This window comes from Salvelinus sp. IW2-2015, linkage group LG4q.1:29, assembly GCF_002910315.2.
Source record: "Salvelinus sp. IW2-2015 linkage group LG4q.1:29, ASM291031v2, whole genome shotgun sequence".
Classification (NCBI taxonomy): domain Eukaryota; kingdom Metazoa; phylum Chordata; class Actinopteri; order Salmoniformes; family Salmonidae; genus Salvelinus; species Salvelinus sp. IW2-2015.
Genome location: NC_036842.1, coordinates 13,959,503 through 13,981,453, shown reverse-complemented (window position 1 = coordinate 13,981,453; position 21,951 = coordinate 13,959,503). Strand labels below are relative to the sequence as shown.

Below are 21,951 nucleotides of genomic sequence, written 5' to 3'. Positions count from 1 at the left end.
CTTTTTCAAGACCTCTGCAATCCGCCACGGCATGCTGTCAATTAACTTCTGGGCCACATCCTGACTGATGGTAAGCCATGATTGCATAATCAATGCTTGGAGTTTGTCAGAATTTGTGGGGTTTTGTTTGTCCACCCGCCTCTTGAGGATTGACAAGTTCTCAATGGGATTAAGGTCTGGGGAGTTTCCTGGCCATGGACCCAAAATATCGATGTTTTGTTCCCCGAGCCACTTAGTTATGACTTTTGCATTATGGCAAGGTGCTCCATCATGCTGGAAAAGGCATTGTTTGTCACCGAACTGTTCCTGGATGGTTGGGAGAAGTTGCTCTCGGAGGATGTGTTGGTACCATTCTTTATTCATGGCTGTGTTCTTAGGCAAAATTGTGAGTGAGCCCACTCCCTTGGCTAAGAAGCAACCCCACACATGAATGGTCTCAGGATGCTTTACTGTTGGCTTGACACAGAACTGATGGTAGCGCTCACCCTGTCTTCTCCGAACAAACTTTTGTCCGGATGCTTCAAACAATCGGAAAGGGGATTCAGAGAAAATGACTTTACCCCAGTCCTCAGCAGTCCAATCCCTGTACCTTTTGCAGAATATCATCTGCCCCTGATGTTTTTCCTGGAGAGAAGGGGCTTCTTTGCTGCCCTTCTTGACACCAGGACATCCTCAAAGTCTTCGCCTCACTGTATGTGCAGATGCACTCACACCTACCTGCTGCCATTCCTGCGCAAGCTCTGTACTGCTGGTGCCCCGATCCCGCAGCTGAATCAACTTTAGGAGACGGTCCTGGCGCTTGTTGGACTTTCTTGGGCGCCCTGAAGCCTTTTTCTCAACAATTGAACCGCTCTCCTTGAAATTCTTGATGATCTGATTAATGGTTGATTTAGGTGCAGTCTTACTGGCAGCAATTTCCTTGCCTGTGAAGCCCTTTTTTGTGCAAAGCAATGATGACGGCATGTGTTTCCTTGCAGGTAACCATCGTTGACAGAGGAAGAACAATGATTCCAAGCACCACCCTCCTTTTGAAGCTTCCAGTCTGTTATTCGAACTCAATCAGCATGACAGAGTGATCTCCAGCCTTGTCCTCGTCAACACTCACACCTGTATTAACGAGAGAATCACTGCATGATGTCAGCTGGTCCTTTTGTGGCAGGGCTGAAATGCAGTGGAAATGTTTTTGGGGATTCAGTTCATTTGCATGGCAAAGAGGACTTTGCAATCATCTGATCACTCTTCATAACATTCTGGAGTATATGCAAATTGCCATCATACAAACTGAGGCAGCAGACTTTGTGAAGATAAAATATTGTGTCATTCTCAACTTTTGGCCACGACTGTATATCGGTCATTTTCAGTGGATTAAAAGCTGATACACAAATATAAAAGCAACATGTAAAGTGTTGGTGCCAAAATCAAAGCTTATTCTTCTCATTTTGTGCACAGCGTTGTTTACATCTGCATTTAGTGAGCATTTCCCTTTGCCAAGATGATCCATCCACCTGACAGGTGTGGCATAGCAAGAAGCTAATTAAACAGCATGATCATTACACAGGTTCACCTTGTGCTGTGGATAATCAAAGGGCACTCTAAAATGTGCAGTTTTGGCACACAACACAATGCCACAGACGTGTCAAGTTGAGGGAGTGTGCAATTGGCATGCTGATTGTAGGAATGTCCACCAGAGTGTTGCAAGATAATTTAATGTTCATTTCTCTACCATTAGCGGCCTCCAACGTTGTTTTAGAGAATTTGGCCATACGTCCAACTGGCACAACAACCGCAGACCATGTGTTTATTTTATTTTATTATTTTACCTTTATTTAACCAGGTAGGCTAGTTGAGAACAAGTTCTCATTTGCAACTGCGACCTGGCCAAGATAAAGCATAGCAGTGTGAACAGACAACAACACAGAGTTACACATGGAGTAAACAATAAACAAGTCAATAACATGGTAGAAAAAAAGAAAAAAAGAGAATCTATATACAATGTGTGCAAAAGGCATGAGGAGGTAGGCAATAAATCAGATAATTACAATTTAGCAGATTAACACTGGAGTGGTAAATCATCAGATGGTCATGTGCAAGTAGAGATACTGGTGTGCAAAAAAAGCAGAAAAGGAAATAAAAGCAGTTGGGGGGGTGAGGTAGGTAAATTGGGTGGGCTATATACCGATGGACTATGTACAGCTGCAGCGATCGGTTAGCTGCTCGGATAGCAGATGTTTAAAGTTGTTGAGGGAGATAAAAGTCTCCACTTCAGAGATTTTTGCAATTCGTTCCAGTCGCAGGCAGCAGAGAACTGGAAGGAAAGGCGCAAATGAGGTTTTGGCTTAGGGATGATCAGTGAGATACACCTGCTAGAGCGCGTGCTACGGGTGGGTGTAGCCATCGTGACCAGTGAACTGAGATAGGCGGCACTTTACCTAGCATAGCCTTGTAGATGACCTGGAGCCAGTGGGTCCGACGGCGAACATGTAGCGAGGGCCAGGACTAGGGCATACAGGTCGCAGTGGTGGGTCGAAATAAGGTGCTTAGAGTAAACAAACGGATGGCACTGTGATAAACTGCATCCAGTTTGCTGAGTAGAGTATTGGAAGCCATTTTGTAGATGACATCGCCGAAGTCGAGGATCGGTAGGATAGTCAGTTTCACTAGGGTAAGTTTGGCGGCGTGAGTGAAGGAGGCTCTGTTGCGAAATAAAGCCGACTCTAGATCTGATTTTGGATTGGAGATGTGTGATATGAGTCTGGAAGGAGAGTTTGCAGTCTAGCCAGACACCTAGGTACTTATAGATGTCCACAATTCTAGGTCAGACCGTCCGGTTGGTGATGCAAGTCGGGCGTGCGGGTGCAGGCAGCGAACGGTTGAAGAGCATGCATTTGGTTTTACTAGCGTTTAAGGCAGTTGGAGGCCACGGAAGGAGTGTTGAATGGCATTGAAGCTCGTTTGGAGGTTGGTTATCACAGTGTCCAAAGAAGGGCCAGAAGTATACAGAATGGTGTCGTCTGCGTAGAGGTGGATCAGGGAATCGCCGCAGCAAGAGCAACATCATTGATATATACAGAGAAAAGAGTCGGCCCGAGAATTGAACCCTGTGGTACCCCCATAGAGACTGCCAGAGGACGGACAACATGCCCTCCGATTTGACACACTGAACTCTGTCTGCAAAGTAGTTGGTGAACCAGGCAAGGCAGTCATTAGAAAAACCGAGGCTACTGAGTCTGCCGATAAGAATATGGTGATTGACAGAGTCGAAAGCCTGGCCAGGTCGATGAAGACGGCAGCACAGTACTGTCTTTTATCGATGCCGGTTATGATATCATTTAGTACCTTGAGCGTGGCTGAAGTGCACCCGTGACCGGCTCGGAAACCGGATTGCACAGCGGAGAAGGTACGGTGGGATTCGAGATGGTCAGTGATCTGTTTGTTGACTTGGCTTTCGAAGACCTTAGATAGGCAGGGCAGGATGGATATAGTCTGTAACAGTTTGGGTCCAGGGTGTCTCCCCTTTGAAGAGGGGGATGACCGCGGCAGTTTCCAATCCTTGGGATCTCAGATGATACGAAGGAGAGGTTGAACAGGCTGGTAATAGGGGTGCGACAATGGCGGCGGACAGTTTCAGAAATAGGGGGTCCAGATTATCAAGCCCAGCTGATTTGTATGGGTCCAGGTTTTCCAGCTCTTTCAGAACATCTGCTATCTGGATTTGGGTAAGGAGAAGCTGGGGAGGCTTGGGAATAGCAGCGGGGGGGGGGGCTGTTGGCCAAGGTTGGAGTCGCCAGGAGGAAGGCATGGCCAGCCATTGAGAAATGCTTGTTGAAGTCTTCGATCATCACGGATTTATCGGTGGTGACCGTGTTACCTAGCCTCAGTGCAGTGGGCAGCTGGGAGGAGGTGCTCTTGTTCTCCATGGACTTTACAGTATCCCAGAACTTTTTGGAGTTAGAGCTACAGGATGCAAATTTCTGCTTGAAAAGCTGGCCTTTGCTTTCCTGACTGACTGCGTGTATTGGTTCCTGACTTCCTGAACAGTTGCAATCGCGTGGGCTCTTCGATGCTATTGCAGTTCGCCACAGGATGTTTTTGTGCTGGTCGAGGGCAGTCAGGCTGGAGTGAACCAAGGGCTATATCTGTTCTTAGTTCTGCATTTTTTGAACGGAGCATGCTTGTCTAATATGGTGAGGAAGTAACTTTTGAAGAATGACCAGGCATCCTCAACTGACGGGATGAGGTCAAATATCCATCCAGGGTACCGCGGGCCAGGTCGATTAGAAAGGCCTGCTCGCAGAAGTGTTTTAGGGAGCGTTTGATAGTGATGAGGGGTGGTCGTTTGACCGCGGACCCGCAGCGGATACAGGCAATGAGGCAGTGATCGCTGAGATCTTGATTGAAGACAGCAGCGGTGTATTTGGAGGGCAGGTTGGTCAGGATAATGTCTATTAGGGTGCCCATGCTGACGGATTTAGGGTTGTACCTGGTAGGTTCCTTGATGATTTGTTGTGAGATTGAGGGCATCTAGCTTAGATTGTAGGACTGCCGGGGTGTTAAGCATATCCCGTTTAGGTCACCTAACAGAACAAACTCTGAAGCTAGATGGGGAGCGATCAATTCACAGATGGTGTCCAGGGCACAGCTGGGAGCTGAGGGGGGTCGGTAGCAGGCGGCAACAGTGAGAGACTTATTTCTGGAGAGATTAATTTTTAAAATTAGAAGTTCGAACTGTTTGGGCATAGACCTGGAAAGTATGACAGAACTTTGCAGGCTATCTCTGCAGTAGATTGCAACTCCTCCCCCTTTGGCAGTTCTATCTTGACGGAAAGTGTTATAGTTGGGTATGGAAATCTCAGAATTTTTGGTGGCCTTCCTAGCCAGGATTCAGACACGGCAAGGACATCAGGGTTGGCAGAGTGTGCTAAAGCGGTGAGTAAGACAAACTTAGGGAGGAGGCTTCTGATGTTGACATGCATGAGGCCAAGGCTTTTTCGATCACAGAAGTCAACAAATGAGGGTGCCTGGGGACATGCAGGGCCTGGGTTAACCTCCACATCACCCGAGGAACAGAGGAGTAGTAGGATGAGGGTGCGGCTAAAGGCTATCAAAACTGGTCGCCTAGAGCGTTGGAGACAAGGAATAAAAGGAGCAGATTTATGGCCGTGGTAGAATAGATTCTGGGCATAATGTGCAGACGGGGGTATGGTGGGGCACGGGTACAGCGGAGGCAAGCCCAGGCACTGGGTGATGATAAGAGAGGTTGTATCTCTGGACATGCTGGTCTCAATGGGTGAGGTCACCGCATGTGTGGGAGGTGGGACGAAGGGGGTTCAGAGGTACGGAGAGTGGAACTACGGGGTCCATTGCAAACCAAAACAATGTAACTATGATAACTAGCCTGAACAACAGTATACAAGGCATATTGATATTTGGCGAGACATACAGTAAGGCATAAAGTGATTGCAGGTCTTGATTGGGAGAGCTAGCTAAAACAACAGGTGAGAACAGCAGCTAGTCAGCTAACACAGCAACAGCAGGTAAAAATGGCGACGACTAGGCAGAGAGGGTCGGATTAACTACACACAGAGCCTGAGTTAAAACACAGAGCCGACAGATAAAACACAAGTAAACAGAATGGAGTACCGTAAATTAATGGACAGTCCGGTAGGCATCAGCTATGTAGCCAGGTGATCATAGTGTCCAGGGGGCAGCCGTAGATGGAGCAGGGAAGTCGCCGCTAAGCTAGCACGCGGTGTTTAAAGTTAGTAGCCCGGGGGGGTGAGTCTGCTCAGACGAAGGGGGTCTGCTCAGACGGAGGCCGGTTGAGGGTACAGCGGATGGGGTAATCGTCTGCAGACCAGATGTGGTCGTGTCGACCGAGATCCCGGCCGATGGCGAGAGAGAGGTTGTGATTGTAGAATTGTGTTTGCTAACTGATGCTAGCTTCGTAGCAGTGGCACTAGCTGTGCTAGCTGCGTTAGCTGCAGGCTAGCTGTGAGGATCAGAAGTAGTGGCTCAGGGATTACGGCAGGAATCCGGCGTTGTTGTCGAGAGACAGTCCGATGCTGTTAAATTGGTGAGTAATATCCAGGCTAATAACAGGGCTGGTGTCTGTGCCGAAAGTAAAGGCTGCTAGCATCGGTTAAAAATGGCTAAGTAGCTGGTAGCTTGTAGCTTGTAGCTGGTTAGCTACTGGGGGTTCTTGAATGTGTTCCACAGTTCCAACGGTAAAAGCTGCTAGCATCGGTTAAAAATGGCTAAGTAGCTTGTAGCTGGTAGCTTGTAGCTGGTTAGCTACTGGGGGTTCGTGAATGTGTTCCAAAGATAAAAAATGATAGCGATTCCGTACCACATTGGGTGAGGTAGGTTACCGGAAGGTATAATCGAATTGAAAATCGAAAAGAGATAGAAAAAAAATAATAAATATATACAAGAAGTACGAAAAAATACAATGTGCACGAGAGCACTAAAAAATACACGTCTACACTGCTACGCCATCTTGGATCCCGTGTAAACACGCCAGCCCAGGAACTCCACATCCAGCTTCCTCCCCTGCAGGATCATCGGGGGAAGGGGTGCTGAGGAGTATTTCCGTCTCTAATAAAGCACTTTTGTTGGGTTAAACTCATTGTTTGGCTTGGCTAGGCCTATACCCTCCCAGGCCCACCCATGTCATGTGAAATCAACAGATTAGGGCCTAAATAATTCATTTAAATTGACTGATTTCCTTATATGAACTGTAACTCAGTAAAATCATTGCAATTATTGCGTTTTATATTTTTTTGAAGTGTATATCGGTGAACGGCTAATATTGACTGACAATGTCAGTCAACCAATAAATCGTTCGGGCTCTAGAATAGAGTAGACTAGTCGTAACTACAATGCTGTTTATATGAACTCAGGGCCTGGCTTTCTACCAGGAAAGGATGACTATGGTGCCAAAGGATCAGCCCAATTCCAGTAGTAAAGACTAACAGGATTCTCTAAAATGACTGACTTTAAGCCTATAGGACTATACAGTGAATGCCTTATGAAAGTATTCACGCTCATGTATGTTTTATATTTTTCAATTAAAAACATTTGATGTACATTTAATATACATAATTGAATACTTGCACAGCCAATTGTCTTGCCATATCTCCTGGATGTTAAGTAGGCTAGCTGTATCTAAAGACATAAGACCTCTGCAGTAGGATTAGACTATCAATATTGTAATGCAAGCGGCACTTTTTCGCTATTGCCTTTCATTGATTGCACGGTGCTGGATGAGCGTTGTGGCATTAGGCTACTTCCGCAAAACACAATGTTAGCAGCCTCCACGAAGTCTTGCTTAGACCAACGCCAAGTAGATGTTTGAATACTTATGCAGTCAAGACGTCTTAATTTCTATCCATATGTATTTCACTTTGAAAGTGGTGAGTAGTAGTGCTCTCCCCGACCCCAAAAAATCTTAGTAGACCGAGTGTCGTCGGTTCTTTCGTACCAATCGATTGGTCGAAATTTTAAAAGATCTATTTTTCCCATATACAGTTGAAATCGGAAGTTTACATACACTTAGGTTGGAGTCATTAAAACTTGTTTTTCAACATCTCCACACATTTCTTGTTAACAAACTATAGTTTTGGCAAGTCGGTTAGGACATCTACTTTGTGCATGACACAAGTAATTTTCCCAACAATTATTTACAGACAGATTATTTCACTTATAATTCACTGTGTCACAATTCCAGTGGGTCAGAAGTTTACATACACTGAGTTGACTGCCTTTAAACAGCTTGGAAAATTCCCCAAAATTATGTCATGGCTTTAGAAGCTTCTGATTGACTCGAATGATGTCAATTAGCCTATTGGAGGTGTACCTGTGGATGTATTTCAAGGCCTACCTTCAAACTCAGTGCCTCTTTGCTTGACATCATGGGAAAATCAGAAGAAATCAGCCAAGACTTCAAAAAACAAATGTAGACCACAAGTCTGGTTCATCCTTGGGAGCAATTTCCAAAAGCCTGAAGGTACCACGTTCATCTGTACAAACAATAGTACGCAAGTATGAACACCATGGGACCACGCAGCCGTCATACCGCTCAGGAAGGAGACGTGTTCTGTCTCCCAGAGATGAGCGTACTTTGGTGTGAAAAGTGCAAATCAATCCCAGAACAACAGCGAAGGACCTTGTGAAGATGTTGGAGGAAACGGGTACAAAAGTATCTATATTCACAGTAAAACGAGTCCTAGATCGACATAACCTGAAATTCCGCTCAGCAAGAAAGAAGCCACTGCTCCATTAAAAAAGCCAGACTACAGTTTGCAACTGCACATGGGGACAAAGATCGTACCTTTTGGAGAAATGTCCTCCGGTCTGATGAAACAAACATAGAACTGTTTGGCCATAATGACCATTGTTATTTTTGGAGGAAAAAGGGGAGGCTTGCAAGCCGAAGAACACCATCCCAACCGAGAAGCACGGGGGTGGCAGCAGCATGTGGAGGTGCTTTGCTGCAGGAGGGACTGGTGCACTTCACAAAATAGATGGCATCATGAGGTAGGAAAATGTGGATATATTGAAGCAACATCTCACGACATCAGTCGGGAAGTTGAAGCTTGGTCGCAAATGGGTCTTCCAAATTGACAATGACCCCAAGCATACTTCCAAAGTTGTGGCAAAATGGCTTAATTTGTCAATAGGGGGAGCTGTTAGCATTATTTTTTTTTTTACATTTCAAATTAAACTGCCTCGTACTCAATTCTTGCTCGTACAATATGCATATTATATTACTATGGATAGAAAACAATCTCTAGTTTCTAAAACCGTTTGAATTGTCTGTGGGTGAACCAGAACTCTTCTACAGCGAAACTCATGACAGGACATGCGAAGCTCTGAAAAATAGTCTCTGATCTCGGATCAGTTTAAAACTCTGTGTGTGCCCTATGGCTTGACATGAACTGCACCCGCCTTCCCCTGGATGTCAGTAACCAATGAGAAGTGGAATGGTGTCTCTACGTGTTTGTCAGAGTTTATAAAAGGGAATGAGTGAGATGTCCCTTCTTTTCGACGCTTGCCAGGACGCAAGGGAGACATCAGAATCGCATGCTCAAAGCTTCTCGTTATTGATCAAAGATATATCCGTCTGTGATTTAATTCGATATAGGTGTTAGAAACATCATAACGAAGTTATTTGAAACCATTATATCAGTTTATGCGAGTAATAGCTATTTTTCTGAATTTCCTTAGTATTGCGTTTGAGGATTTGGGCATGTGTGTGCCGTGTAGCTATCGTTAGCTGCTAGTTCCGAAGTTGAGGAGGCGGTCGTTTACAACAAAGCAACGATTCTTTTGGACAAAGGACACATTGCCCAATACTGATGGAAGCTCGTCCAAAAGTAAGAGTTATTTATGATTTTATTCCGTATATTGTGAAAATGTAAAGCAGTTGTCAGCCATTTTGCCGGCACTAGTTTGGCTGTAACTCACAATGTATGGTCTAGTAACGAATTTTAAAAACTAAATCAGCGTTGCATTAATAACAATGCATCTTTCATAGCTGGCCAACCTGTATTTTTTAGTTCTAATCGATAAATAATCGTAAACATAGGTCCGTTTCCAAGATGGCGCCGGCCCGAATGCATGCCATGTTTTGACAGATTACATTGCATAACCACAATTTGTGATGCTAAATATGCACATTTCGAACAAACTCTATATGCATTGTGTAATATGATGTTACAGGACTGTCATCTGAAGAATTCTGAGAAGTTAGTGAAAAAATTAATATATTTTTGGTGCGATAACGTTATCGCCCTTTTGCCTTGATTTAATGCTGGTGTGATGTTAGCTCATGTGGTATGCTAAAAACGATATTGTGTTTCGCTGTAAAACACTTAGAAAATCTGAAATATTGTCTGGATTCACAAGATCTGTGTTTCGATTGCTGTAGGCTGTGTATTTTTCAGAAATGTTTTAGGATGAGTATTTTGGTAATTGACGTCGGTCTCTGTAATTATTCCGGCTGCTTCCACGCTATTTCAGATTGCAGCTGCAATGTAGAACTGTGATTTATACCTGAAAAATGCACATTTTCTAAAAAATATATCCTATACCAAAATATGTTATCAGACTGTCATCTTATGAAGTTGTTTCTTGGTTAGTGGCTATATATATCTTTATTTAGTCGAATTAGTGATAGCTACTGATGGAGTAAAAACTGGTGGAGAAAAAAAGTGGTGTCTTTTGCTAACGTGGTTAGCTAATAGATTTACATATTGTGTCTTCCCTGTAAAACATTTTAAAAATCAGAAATGATGGCTGGATTCACAAGATCTGTATCTTTCATCTGGTGTCTTGGACTTGTGATTTAATGATATTTAGATGCTTGTATTTACTTGTGACGCTATGCTAGGCTATGCTAGTCAGCTTTTTTACTGTGGGGGGTGCTCCCGGATCCGGGATGAGTACCAAGTAAAAGTTAAGGACAACAAAGTCCAAGGTATTGGAGTGGCCATCACAAAGCCCTGACCTCAATCCTATAGATAATTTGTGGGCAGAACTGAAAAAGCGTGTGCGAGCAAGGAGGCCAACAAACCTGACTCGGTTACACCAGCTCTGCCAGGAGGAATGGGCCAAAATTCACCCAACTTATTGTGGAAGGCTACCCAAAACGTTTGACCCAAGTTAAACAATTTAAAGGCAATGCTACCAAATACTAATTGAGTGTATGTAAACTTGTGACCCACTGAGAATGTGATGAAAGAAATTAAAGCTGAAATGAATCATTCTCTCCTATTATTCTGACATTTCACATTAAAATAAAGTGGTGATCCTAACTGATCTAAGACCAGGGAATTTTTACTAGGATTAAATGTCAGGAATTGTGAAACTGAGTCTAAATGTATTTGGCTATGGTATATGTAAACTTCCGACTTCAACTGTATATGCAGAAGTTTGGGCACTTACTCATTCAAGGGTTTTTCTTTATTGTTACTATTTTATACATTGTAGAATAACAGAGAAGACAAACTATGAAATTGTGTAAAACAAATATTTGAGATTCTTCAAAGTAGTCACCCTTTTGCCTTGATAGCTTTGCACACTCTTGACATTCTCTCAACCAGCTTCATGAGGTAGTCACCTGGAATGCATTTCAATTAACAAGTGTTCCTTGTTGAAAGTTAATTTGTTGAATTTCTTTCCTTAATGCGTTTGAGCCAATCAGTTGTGACAAGGTCGGGGTGGTATACAGAAGATTGCCCTATTTGGTTAGACCAGGTCCATATTATGGCAAGAACGGCTCTATTGTAAAAATAGGGGAAACCCCTTTCATGAGTAGGTGTGTCCATACTTTGACTGGTACTGTATATATTTTCCTCACATCAACACCATCATCCCGGAAACCCTAGACCCACTCCAAATCGCCCCAACAGATCCACAGATGCTGCAATCTCAATCGGACTCCACACTGCCCTTTCCCACCTGGACTAAAGGAACACATACGTGAGAATGCTGTTCATTGACTACAGCTCAGCGTTCAACACCATGGTGCCCTCAAGCTCATCACTAAGCTAAGGACTCTGGTACTAAACACCTCTGTCTACAACTGGATCCTGGACTTCCTGACGGGCCACCCCCAGGTGGTAAGGGTAGGCAACAACACATGCCACGCTGATCCTCAACACTGGGGCCCCTCAGGGGTGCATGCTTAGTCCCCTCCTGTACTTCCTGTTCACCCACAACTGCGTGGCCAAGCACAACTCCAACACCATCAAGTTTGCTTACGACACAACAGTGGTAGGCCTGATCAACGATGAGACAGCCTATAGGGAGGAGGTCAGAGACCTGGCTGTGTGGTACCAGGACAACAACCTCTCCCGCAATGTGAGAAAGACAAAGGAGCTGATCGTGGACTACAGGAAAAGGAGGGCCGAACAGGCCCCAATTAACATCGACGGGCTGTAGTGGAGCAGGTTGAGAGCTTCAAGTTCCTTGGTGTCCACATCACCAACAAACTATCGTGGTCCAAATGCATCAAGACAGTCCATTTAAGAGGGCACGACAACACCTTTCCCCCTCAGGAGACTGAGAAGATTAGGCATGGGTCCCCATAGTAACTCCTATTGCCAATATGTAAAAATAGCCTACATAAAGCTAATAAATAAAAACCTTGTAGTCTGCAGGTAGACAATATCCAGATGTTTATTTTTTTCTGTTAAAAAAAACAAACATTTTAAATAAAATAATAAAATCCAAGAAATCAAATTTGCTAAGCATGGACTGTCTTTAAGGAACTTGAAACGTATCAACTTGGTCCCACCTGAAGCTAGTGCTAGCTAACATTACAACATTGTTTAAAATATTCTGGGCCCTCAGGAGCTCACTAGCACGGGAAACTAACAGACACCGCTGTAGGCTATTGGCGCAAGGAATCAGGTAGGTCTATTCTCACAAGTGTGGGATTGGTTGTGCCCTCTGCAAATGTCATGTCCACTCCTACAATGAGAACGGTAAGACTGTAATAATAATATTTTGAATGCAGTAACATAATTACCGTAACCAAACAAACATTGTAGATTACAGATTCTAGAAATTAACTGTAAATGTAGGCCTACTACTGGTGTGCAATTCCCGTGGCCTCCAATGGATTCGTCCACTCAGACAGGAGCTGAATCAGACAGGTGTCTCGTGTGCCATACATTTTTTTTTTTTTTTTTTAAGTATATATTTGACTGCTTGACTAAAAATCTTGGTCGACCAACTGCCTATCGACCAAACAATTGTCCAGTCAACTAAATGGGGTCATCTCTAGTGCGTGGCGATGTAGATCCCCTCTGCATCTGAATATTTTATGAAAGAAGTGGATTTTGCATCTCCTGGTTTGAAAAGGAGATGTCAGTCAGTCCCACTGACAGGCTAAGGAACAATTCTCTCCAGCGTGTTTGAGAGAATGTTTGTTTGTCAACAGGGCAATCCATTAGCTTTTAGTTTGCCCTATGATTTGCTATGGTAGTGTTACCTTGCGAGTTCACGCTTCACAGCTCATAAATACGTATGATTTATGCCGTTTCATCATGTGTTTCCTAACATTTATCCAGGGGTGTAATTTAAAGGGTTGGAGTGCAGTCATTCGGCAGGCGATGGGATGCATAGTTATGAAGAACGCATACTGTTATTTCTTTTGGGGGTGTGTTTTCAACTCCAGAATACATTTCTCACTCGGGGCTGGCTACAGAGGGACATGAGACGGGTCAGGGGTCAAACCTGCACCTCTCCGATGATGGCAGGGTTGCACAGTGCAACCATTATGCTCTTATTTACTCCCCCAGAGATGAACCTGTCAGTGCTCTACGCTGAGTTTCTTTTTACAAGGAGCGTGTGTGCGCCTAGGTTGAAAAATGTAGGCGCACAAATACAGTTAAGGAGCACAACGAAAAATATTTGAGATATTAAAGATGGAATTCTTTAATTGTTCTTGGCGCCTTGATGTTCCTAAATACAAATTCCAAGTTGCACAGCAAAACATTTAGGCACAAAAGCAAGTAAAATGGTTGTACTGTAGAGCCCTGCCGGTGTGTCATTTTCTTTTTATCTCAGGAAGTGGAACACATGTCTTCCACTGACTCTCTTCCCCTCTGGGACACCTATTAGTTGATCCACAACTTTACCAGTGATAATTAGCCTGCCATGGGCATACACCACTGAGGTCATGCCTCCGGTCCCATCCACACCTTTAATGTAAACAAACAGATTTGATTACAGCTGGTAACACATGTAGGGTAAGGTTTACTGTGCCAGATACCTGACCAGTCATGATTTCTCCCTCTAAGCCTTCCATCAGCATGGCCCAGTACCAAAAGCTGAGATGAATGTAGGCAGTCTATATCCCATTTGAACAGCTACCTGTTTGTGTTTTCTCTGTTTATATATGTGCTCCTCGGATTTGTAACCCTGTGTATTTTTGATCATTTTTAGCTTGTGTATGTGCTTTTTAGGCACGCTCAAGCTGCTACTACCGAGGAGTATGTCTAGGAAACCAGAAGTTGTCAGCCGGCCATGTCTGGCAGATAAGGTTAAAGCTGCAGATTAGTGGGTTTAGAATGTTAAATCCATAAAAGTGTCTCTGTGCTGCAGCTCTCGTGCCACAGATGGTCCACCATCCTTCCTGTTAGTCAGCTGTCGTAATTGTCTGGAACACTGACATGTTTCCTGTGCTATTTCTACAGCCTTCCCAATTGAATAGCCAGTGTCCCTATTAAGATTCAATGGAGCGCACACTACTGGTCTGTTGTGAAACAGTATCAAATTGCAATACATATTGGCATCTACATATTATAGTACTATCGTGAGGTCCCTGTTAATTCCCACCCCATCTGTACGTTTACTTTTGTTTGTTGCACAAAGAATTGCATAAATAAATGTGGCTAGAACAAGATGAACATACACATACATTAGATGAATGCCAGTAAGGGTTAAGGCTACGCTTTCTCTTCTTTGATTGTGTATTTTCAAACTCTTTCATTCAGTCCCAGTCCTCCAAACCAAAAACAAACAGCCGTTAGAAACACAGAGTATAAATAGCAACTAGTATGTCGCGCTCCTTTTGGGGCCCTTTCTCCTTGCTGAAGGAAAGAAAATCTATTGATTTGGTGTCAAAAGGTTTGACTAAAGGGATTATGAATACCACGATTCCAAATGAGAATATACTCTTCAATAATATGTCATTGTAGTCTTATGACACAACTGACCAATGTCAAGCTTTGTTGACATATGCAACACTGAAGGTATAGTATGGGTTACTCTATTATGTACTGGGTGGGTTGAGCCCTGAATGCTGTGGTATATCAGACCTTAAGACATTTTTCTTTTTACTGCTATAAGTTGGTAACCCATTTTATAATAGCAATAAGGCACCTCGTATGTTTGTGGTATGTTGCCAATATACCAATGCTAAGGGCTGTATCCAAGCACTCCTCGTTGCGAAGTGCATAAGAACAGCCCTTCGGGCCAGACTTAAGCCTAGTCTGTGGAGGAAATGGAATCTAAAATCTTTCTCTCTCTCTCTCTGTCTATAGGGCATACTCCCTGGTCGACTCCAGCCAGGTGTCCACCTTCCTCATCTCCATCCTTCTCATAGTCTATGGCAGCTTCAGGTCAGTCTACCCTGTCCAACCCTCTTCCATCACAGATAGGCCAACACTGGTCACTGTGGGTCTCATCTTTATCATGTTACTTCCATTACATTGAGCGCCTATGAGCTATCCAGTCATTGTAAAACAAGTCTTTGACAGAATAGCAATGTGTGAGCAGCTTGATTTTATTTCAGATAGTCAACCTCTCTCCACCTTTCCCTCCATTTCTCCCCGTGCAGATCATTAAACATGGACTGTGAGAACCAGGAAAAAGATAAGGATGGGAACCCTGTCCCGAATGGGTCCTTCAACAATGGCAACACAAACAACAGTGAGTCTCACATATTTGGTGAGACATAAGACATACAGAGCGTGTGTTTTTTTTTAAATTTTATATATAAGTTGGAAGTCGTCATACCGTGGATTCCGTATATTTTGTAGTTGGTTGGTTTGCTGTTACACAGGCTGTAGACGCAGCACATGCAGAAATGTGTGTGCCTGTCTCTGCCTGTGTGATTTTGTCTTTCTCAATCCCTGTGTGTTTGAGCATTCTCACTTGTGCATGTATTGTGTGTTGTAGGTATTCAGACCATAGACTCCACACAGGCTCTGTTCCTGCCCATAGGAGCCTCCGTGTCTCTGCTCGTCATGTTCTTCTTCTTCGACTCTGTCCAGGTGGTCTTCACCATTTGCACCGCAGGTACCTGACCGTCACCCGCCACACACACGCGCCTTAATGTCACAAAGCAGTTTCTTGCCCATCTTTTGTCTAAAGGCAAGCTGACGTATTTATTTCCTTAGAGCATGGTGTTATATTGATGGTGTCTTATGGTGCATTGATTTAACAGAAACATTTTCTCTGCATAATTCTTATTAGGCTTGGGCAATACCCCGGCATACGGTATAAATGGTATATTTCGAAATACGAACGGTATGGTTTTCAATATTGTTTTCGGGGGGGTGCGTGCTATGCCACTGCTTATAACTATAAGTTAAGTCTAAGATGTGTCAAATTATAGCCAGCTCGGGGCTCCAGCTATGCATTTGGTTTGCTAACTTGCTAGCTAAATGGCTAGATGTCAAGATCAAGCTTCTTGGTTACAGCAGAGACAATAAAATGTTTTTATTTAATAGTGCCCCTAGTGTCCACATTCAGTAATACTGTATACCCCTTTAGGGTACAGAGACTGTATGACAATCTGGATACCTACCGCTCAACTAATTCTTATGATGACAATGATTGCCTCTGCTAAACTGACTGAAACCAATGGAACGGAACAACAAACTGTCTTGCTGCTATTTCTTTCTCGTTCTCTTATCGATCTTCCTCTATGTTGTTCCTCTTCAGTTCTTGCGACAATTGCGTTTGCGTTCCTCCTGTTGCCAATGTGCCAGTACTTGACCAGACCCTGCTCACCACAAAACAAGTAAGGAAGCTGAGAGGCTGCCATGGCCTACAACCAATAATGTGACAAGTCTTTAATTCCCCTTTTTATGTTTGACAATGTGAAGCATCTGGCCTTAGATTTTTCAGCTTAATCGGAATTCTTCAACCTGAACCCCTGTGGGTGTGTTGAGCACATTTTGACTCAAATTGGCTGTATCTACACTTTTGACCCCGTACATATCGACTTGCGTTTAGAAGTGATGTATTTTCCAGTGAAGTGATTTTGTTTTGTCCAGTGTGTATAAACCATTTCTCTCTCTCTGCCCCCCTGTAGGATCTCGTTTGGTTGCTGTGGGCGCTTCACTCTGGCCGAGCTCCTCTCCTTCTCCCTCTCTGTCATGCTGGTGCTGATCTGGGTGCTCACTGGACACTGGCTGCTCATGGACGGTATGTCAGTGTGTCATGACTGCCTTGTGTTCGTGTGTGTGGTGGGGGGCGTTGTCTTGCCATTGTAAGGTTTGCCTTTAGTTTCTCTCTAATCTCATGTCTCTCTGAGCTCCATTACAAGTTTTTGAGCTGTGTGTTCGTCTGGTATTCCTGTCTCTCTCAGCGCTGTCGCTCTCCTCCTCTTTCTCTCAGCGCTGTCGCTCTCCTCCTCTTTCTCTCAGCGCTGTCTCTTCTCCTCTTTCTCTCAGCGCTGTCTCTCCTCCTCTTTCTCTCAGCGCTGTCGCTCTCCTCCTCTTTCTCTCAGCGCTGTCTCTTCTCCTCTTTCTCTCAGCGCTGTCTCTTTCTCCTCTTTCTCTCAGCGCTGTCCTTCTCTCTCTTCTCCTCTTTCTCTCAGCGCTGTCTCTCTTCTCCTCTTTCTCTCAGCGCTGTCGCTCTCCTCTCTTTCTCTCAGCGCTGTCTCTTCTCCTCTTTCTCTCAGCGCTGTTCTCTCCTCCTCTTTCTCTCAGCGCTGTCGCTCTCCTCCTCTTTTCTCTCAGCGCTGTCTCTTCTCCTCTTTCTCTCAGCGCTGTCGCTCTCCTCTTTCTCTCAGCGCTGTCTCTCCTCCTCTTTCTCCTCAGCGCTGTCGCTCTCCTCCTCTTTCTCTCAGCGCTGTCTCTTCTCCTCTTTCTCTCAGCGCTGTCGCGTCTTCCTCTTTCTCTCAGCGCTGTCGCTCTCCTCTTTCTCTCAGCGCTGTCTCTCTTCCTCCTTTCTCTCAGCGCTGTCGCTCTTCCTCTTTCTCTCAGCGCTGTCGCTCTCCTCTTTCTCTCAGCGCTGTCGCTCTCCTCTTTCTCTCAGCGCTGTCTCTCTCCTCTTTCTCTCAGCGCTGTCGCTCTCCTCTTTATCTCAGCGCTGTCGCTCTCTTTTCTCTCAGCGCTGTCGCTCTCCTCTTTATCTCAGCGCTGTCGCTCTCTTTTCTCTCACGCTGTCGTCACGCTCTCCTCTTTCTCTCAGCGCTGTCGCTCTCCTCTTTTCTCTCAGCGCTGTCGCTCTCCTCTTTCTCTCAGCGCTGTCCGCTCTCCTCTTTCTCTCAGCGCTGTCGCTCTCCTCTTTCTCTCAGCGCTGTCGCTCTCCTCTTTCTCTCCCTCAGCGCTGTCGCTCTCCTCTTTCTCTCAGCGCTGTCGCTCTCCTCTTTCTCTCAGCGCTGTCGCTCTCCCTCTTTCTCTCAGCGCTGCTCGCTCTCCTCTTTCTCTCAGCGCTGTCTCTTCTCCTCTTTCTCTCAGCGCTGTCGCTCTCCTCTTTCTCTCAGCGCTGTCGCTCTCCTCCTCTTTCTCTCAGCGCTGTCGCTCTCCTCTTTCTCTCAGCGCTGTCGCTCTCCTCCTCTTTCTCTCAGCGCTGTCGCTCTCCTCCTCTTTCTCTTCTCCTCTTTCTCTCAGCGCTGTGTGTTTATGTCTGATATTCTCTCTCTCTCCTCAGCTCTGGCCATGGGGCTGTGTGTGGCCATGATAGCCTTTGTACGGCTACCCAGTCTGAAGGTGTCTTGCCTGCTGCTATCAGGGCTGCTTATCTATGACGTGTTCTGGGTAAGATGGCTGCTCCCATCCCTCCACCCAGCTGACCCAAATACAACCACTAAAACACAGACAGGGCCATGAGTCATCAGACACAAAGGACCCCAACTATAGACCATGGCTGAATCTCAAACTCTAGTTTGTTGAGCCATCGAGACCTCCACTGAACCCTTCGGAAACCTCTTTATCGAGTGGCATCCTCTGCTGACTCAGTGCCCTCAGCAGCAATTCCTTCCCATGAATCTCAGCACGTTACCTAATAACATAATTACTATTTTTGACAAGGTCTTAGTCACACAATTTAAAATCTAGCTAATGAGTCCAGTGCTTGAAGACGCAGTATTTCTGACATTTGATAATGTGCACGAAAACCTGTCCATTCTCTTGCTAAGCCTGGGCCAGTCATGCCATGTCAAAGCTTACTAACTAGTGCAACACTAAGGAACATTATTTTATCACAACAAGTTTTAATGAAGCAGCAACTGTCTTCTTCTCCGAGTCAGTGCACGGGGTTCAGCTGACTCAATTACAATATAGCGATTGGTGCTTTGGTGAATGGTGAAGTATGGAATGCTAAGTAGAGGTCAACAAGTTCATCAGCAAGCTGTCCAACTATCATAAATAAGTCGCATCCGAGCTACACGCTGTTTACTTGTGCAGTGGTGCCTAAAATCCTTGCCTAACATTTGCTTGAATTCCATTCCAACCCTGTTTGTTAGTGAATCTAGCTAACATCAGACAGGCTACAGCCAGCTAAATTGGCTCATGAAGTCACTTGCGACAAATATACCTGCACATATTTTGTGCATGAGTCGCTACAGAGTTTACAACTTTCTCACCGTCTATCAGAGTAAGCGTGTCTGCCCATGTTTCATATCGAGTCATGCTACAAGACAAGTCGCAGGAGACTGTGCTTGCAACTGGATTTCAAAGTATGGCAGTCGTGACATTGAGTGTGTATCGTCTCAATTCTAATTTTGCCCAAAACATGCAGACTTGAGCGATCACTATCGAACACAAGGGCCACTCCAATAAAGGGCTTAGGGGCCAAATGTTTGGTTTGAGATTCAGCCACTGTCAAAGCAGCTTACTAAAGGTGTGAAGACCTAAGGTACAGCGAGTGCCGCTCATTCAGGTCTCTTGTGTTTCTTGAGGTGGACAGAGCAGCACACCATAGATAGACGGATATTTCCACGCTAACAGGACAGTAGCCGTTTTTCCGCTGTACACCATAGAGATGGCATTGTAGGCTCCACCATCACCTTTATCGTGGTTAGACTACATGTCAGACAGAACTACAAACATGGCTATTTTCCAAGGATCGCTTGAGCCACCGGAGATGACTCCTCTGTCTGTCCTGCAGGTGTTTTTCTCGGCCTACATCTTCAACAGCAACGTGATGGTGAAGGTGGCCACCCAGCCGGCTGACAACCCCTTAGACGTGCTGTCCAGGAAGCTCCACCTGGGCCCTGGGATGGGCCGCGACGTACCCCGATTGTCCCTGCCGGGCAAACTGGTCTTCCCCAGGTACCACAGCCTCGCCGTGAGGAGTGGATCTATGTTTAAACCTCCAGCTGCATTCACTACAGCTGTTCTTATGAGCTCTGAAACGCACGCTTGCATTTCCTCCCACGCTGTCCTGCTTTGTCCCCTCCTGCTGTCTCCTTATTACCCTCCTCTTTGCATCCTGCCCTTCACTGTGTTTTGCTTGTCTGTTTTCCCTCCCTCTTTTCTCCCTATATCTCATCCCTCTCTCCCTCCAGTTCCACAGGCAGTCACTTCTCCATGCTGGGGATCGGGGACATAGTGATGCCGGGGCTGCTGCTGTGCTTCGTGCTGCGCTACGACAACTACAAGAAGCAGGCCAGCGGGGAGGCGGGGGGACCAGGCACGCCCGGACGCATGGGGCGCGTCTCCTACTTCCACTGCACTCTCATAGGATACTTTGTGGGTAAGGACAGGGTGAGAGATGGATGCGGGAGGGACCATCATGTAGCACGAGGCTGCCCAAATCTGTCCCTGGAGAGCTTACCCTCCAGTAGGTTTTCTCTCCAACCCCAGTAGGTAACTAACCTGATTCAGCTTATTAACCAAGTTAAAGGTTGACTTTGGGCGCAGAAATAACGTCTTTAAAACTGTATAACTGATCATTTCACCATCATACCAGGTCATTTTAATGCTGAAAAACAAAGATGAATAAGATATTTGGCTACAGAAGTGCCATTTGTTACTGAACTCTACAGCTTCTGTCCAAAAACAAATCCTGTGAAATGACGTCATGACATACTGGAGGAGTTACTGGCTAGCTTAGCTAGCAAACTAGCTAGGTCGGTCACAGCACGCATGACCAGAGTAACACAATGATGAATCACCGAAGGCACACCCCATTTCTGTTTGAAAATTGAGAAAGAGGCGGAGTTGGACTTTTTTTTGGTGCCCAAAGTCTACCTTTAATTATTAGAATCAAGTGTGCTAGATTAGGGTTGGAACAAACAGGACGGGAGCTCTGCAGGAACAGAGTTGGGCAGCCCTGGTGTAACAGAGAACCACATTCTGACTTGTTGAACCCAGTCAGTAGAGCGTGCTATTGTCTGGTTAACTAGACATGTGGCAATAGTCAGCCATATGACAACATATAAAGGGAGGTGACTTCATGCTTAGAGAATTAAACAACAATAGAGTCATTCTTGGCTGATTTGAATTTAATTGTATTGTGTATGCAGTACAGGGAAGCCTCCCTCTGTACACAATGATATCATATTGCTTAGTCTACCTTAAACTCCATAGTATGAGTGTTTCTGACCTGTCGCCGTTTCTTCCAGGCCTGCTGACTGCCACTGTGGCCTCCAGAATCCACCGCGCGGCTCAGCCTGCCCTGCTCTACCTGGTACCCTTCACCTTGCTGCCTCTGCTCACCATGGCCTACCTGAAGGTACATATGGGGTGGTTTCTGGAAAAGGGGGGAGCGGTGGGGGATAATGTGATGGCGTCATTCATTTATGTAAGTTAAGAGGTCAGACAAAATAGCAGTACTGCTGGGGAATCATTTTATAGGACTCAAAAGTTTGTGTAAATGTGTTTTGACTGAATGCTGACAGTCAGAAGCTATGTTTCCATTAACTTGTCAAGAGTTTTTTTGTCGACATTTCAAAAGTTGTCATAGAAAATGGATGCAATTGCCTGCTACGGTGCATTTCCAGTTAACTGTCTGTTGTGTAGATAAAAACAGCTGGATGTAATGCCATCACACAAAAGAAAGAAATTTTGCAACAAAAAAGATAGAATGTCTAATAAAAATGAAGTGTTTCCATTATCCATTAAGGCGAACTCCCACTTATGTTTCATGTCTCAGGTAGCCTACCAACGTATCGCCATGGTGAAACTTGCACTCCTGTAGATCTTTAAATAATTGGATGATGGAAACTTGCATTCAGCCAACCTGAAAAGCAAGGCAAAGCAA

At 45.0% G+C, this 21,951-nt stretch overlaps 1 protein-coding gene across 4 annotated transcripts in view; it reads left to right on the top strand.

Moving 5' to 3' along the window:
- The window catches only part of sppl3 (signal peptide peptidase 3), a 31,905-nt gene that overhangs the window by 7,051 nt on the left and 2,903 nt on the right, over positions 1 to 21,951 (top strand). The window contains exons 2-10 of one of the 4 annotated variants that reach the window (XM_023983859.2): positions 15,054 to 15,131; positions 15,350 to 15,459; positions 15,691 to 15,810; positions 16,459 to 16,537; positions 16,832 to 16,944; positions 18,397 to 18,503; positions 19,855 to 20,018; positions 20,255 to 20,442; positions 21,314 to 21,423. In XM_023983859.2, coding sequence (XP_023839627.1) covers positions 15,054 to 15,131; positions 15,350 to 15,459; positions 15,691 to 15,810; positions 16,459 to 16,537; positions 16,832 to 16,944; positions 18,397 to 18,503; positions 19,855 to 20,018; positions 20,255 to 20,442; positions 21,314 to 21,423 — 1,069 coding nt within the window. Of the gene's footprint in view, positions 1 to 15,053; positions 15,132 to 15,349; positions 15,460 to 15,690; positions 15,811 to 16,458; positions 16,538 to 16,828; positions 16,945 to 18,396; positions 18,504 to 19,854; positions 20,019 to 20,254; positions 20,443 to 21,313; positions 21,424 to 21,951 lie in introns of all 4 variants that reach the window. The other 3 variants (XM_023983858.2, XM_023983861.2, XM_023983860.2) reach the window with 3 other exon arrangements.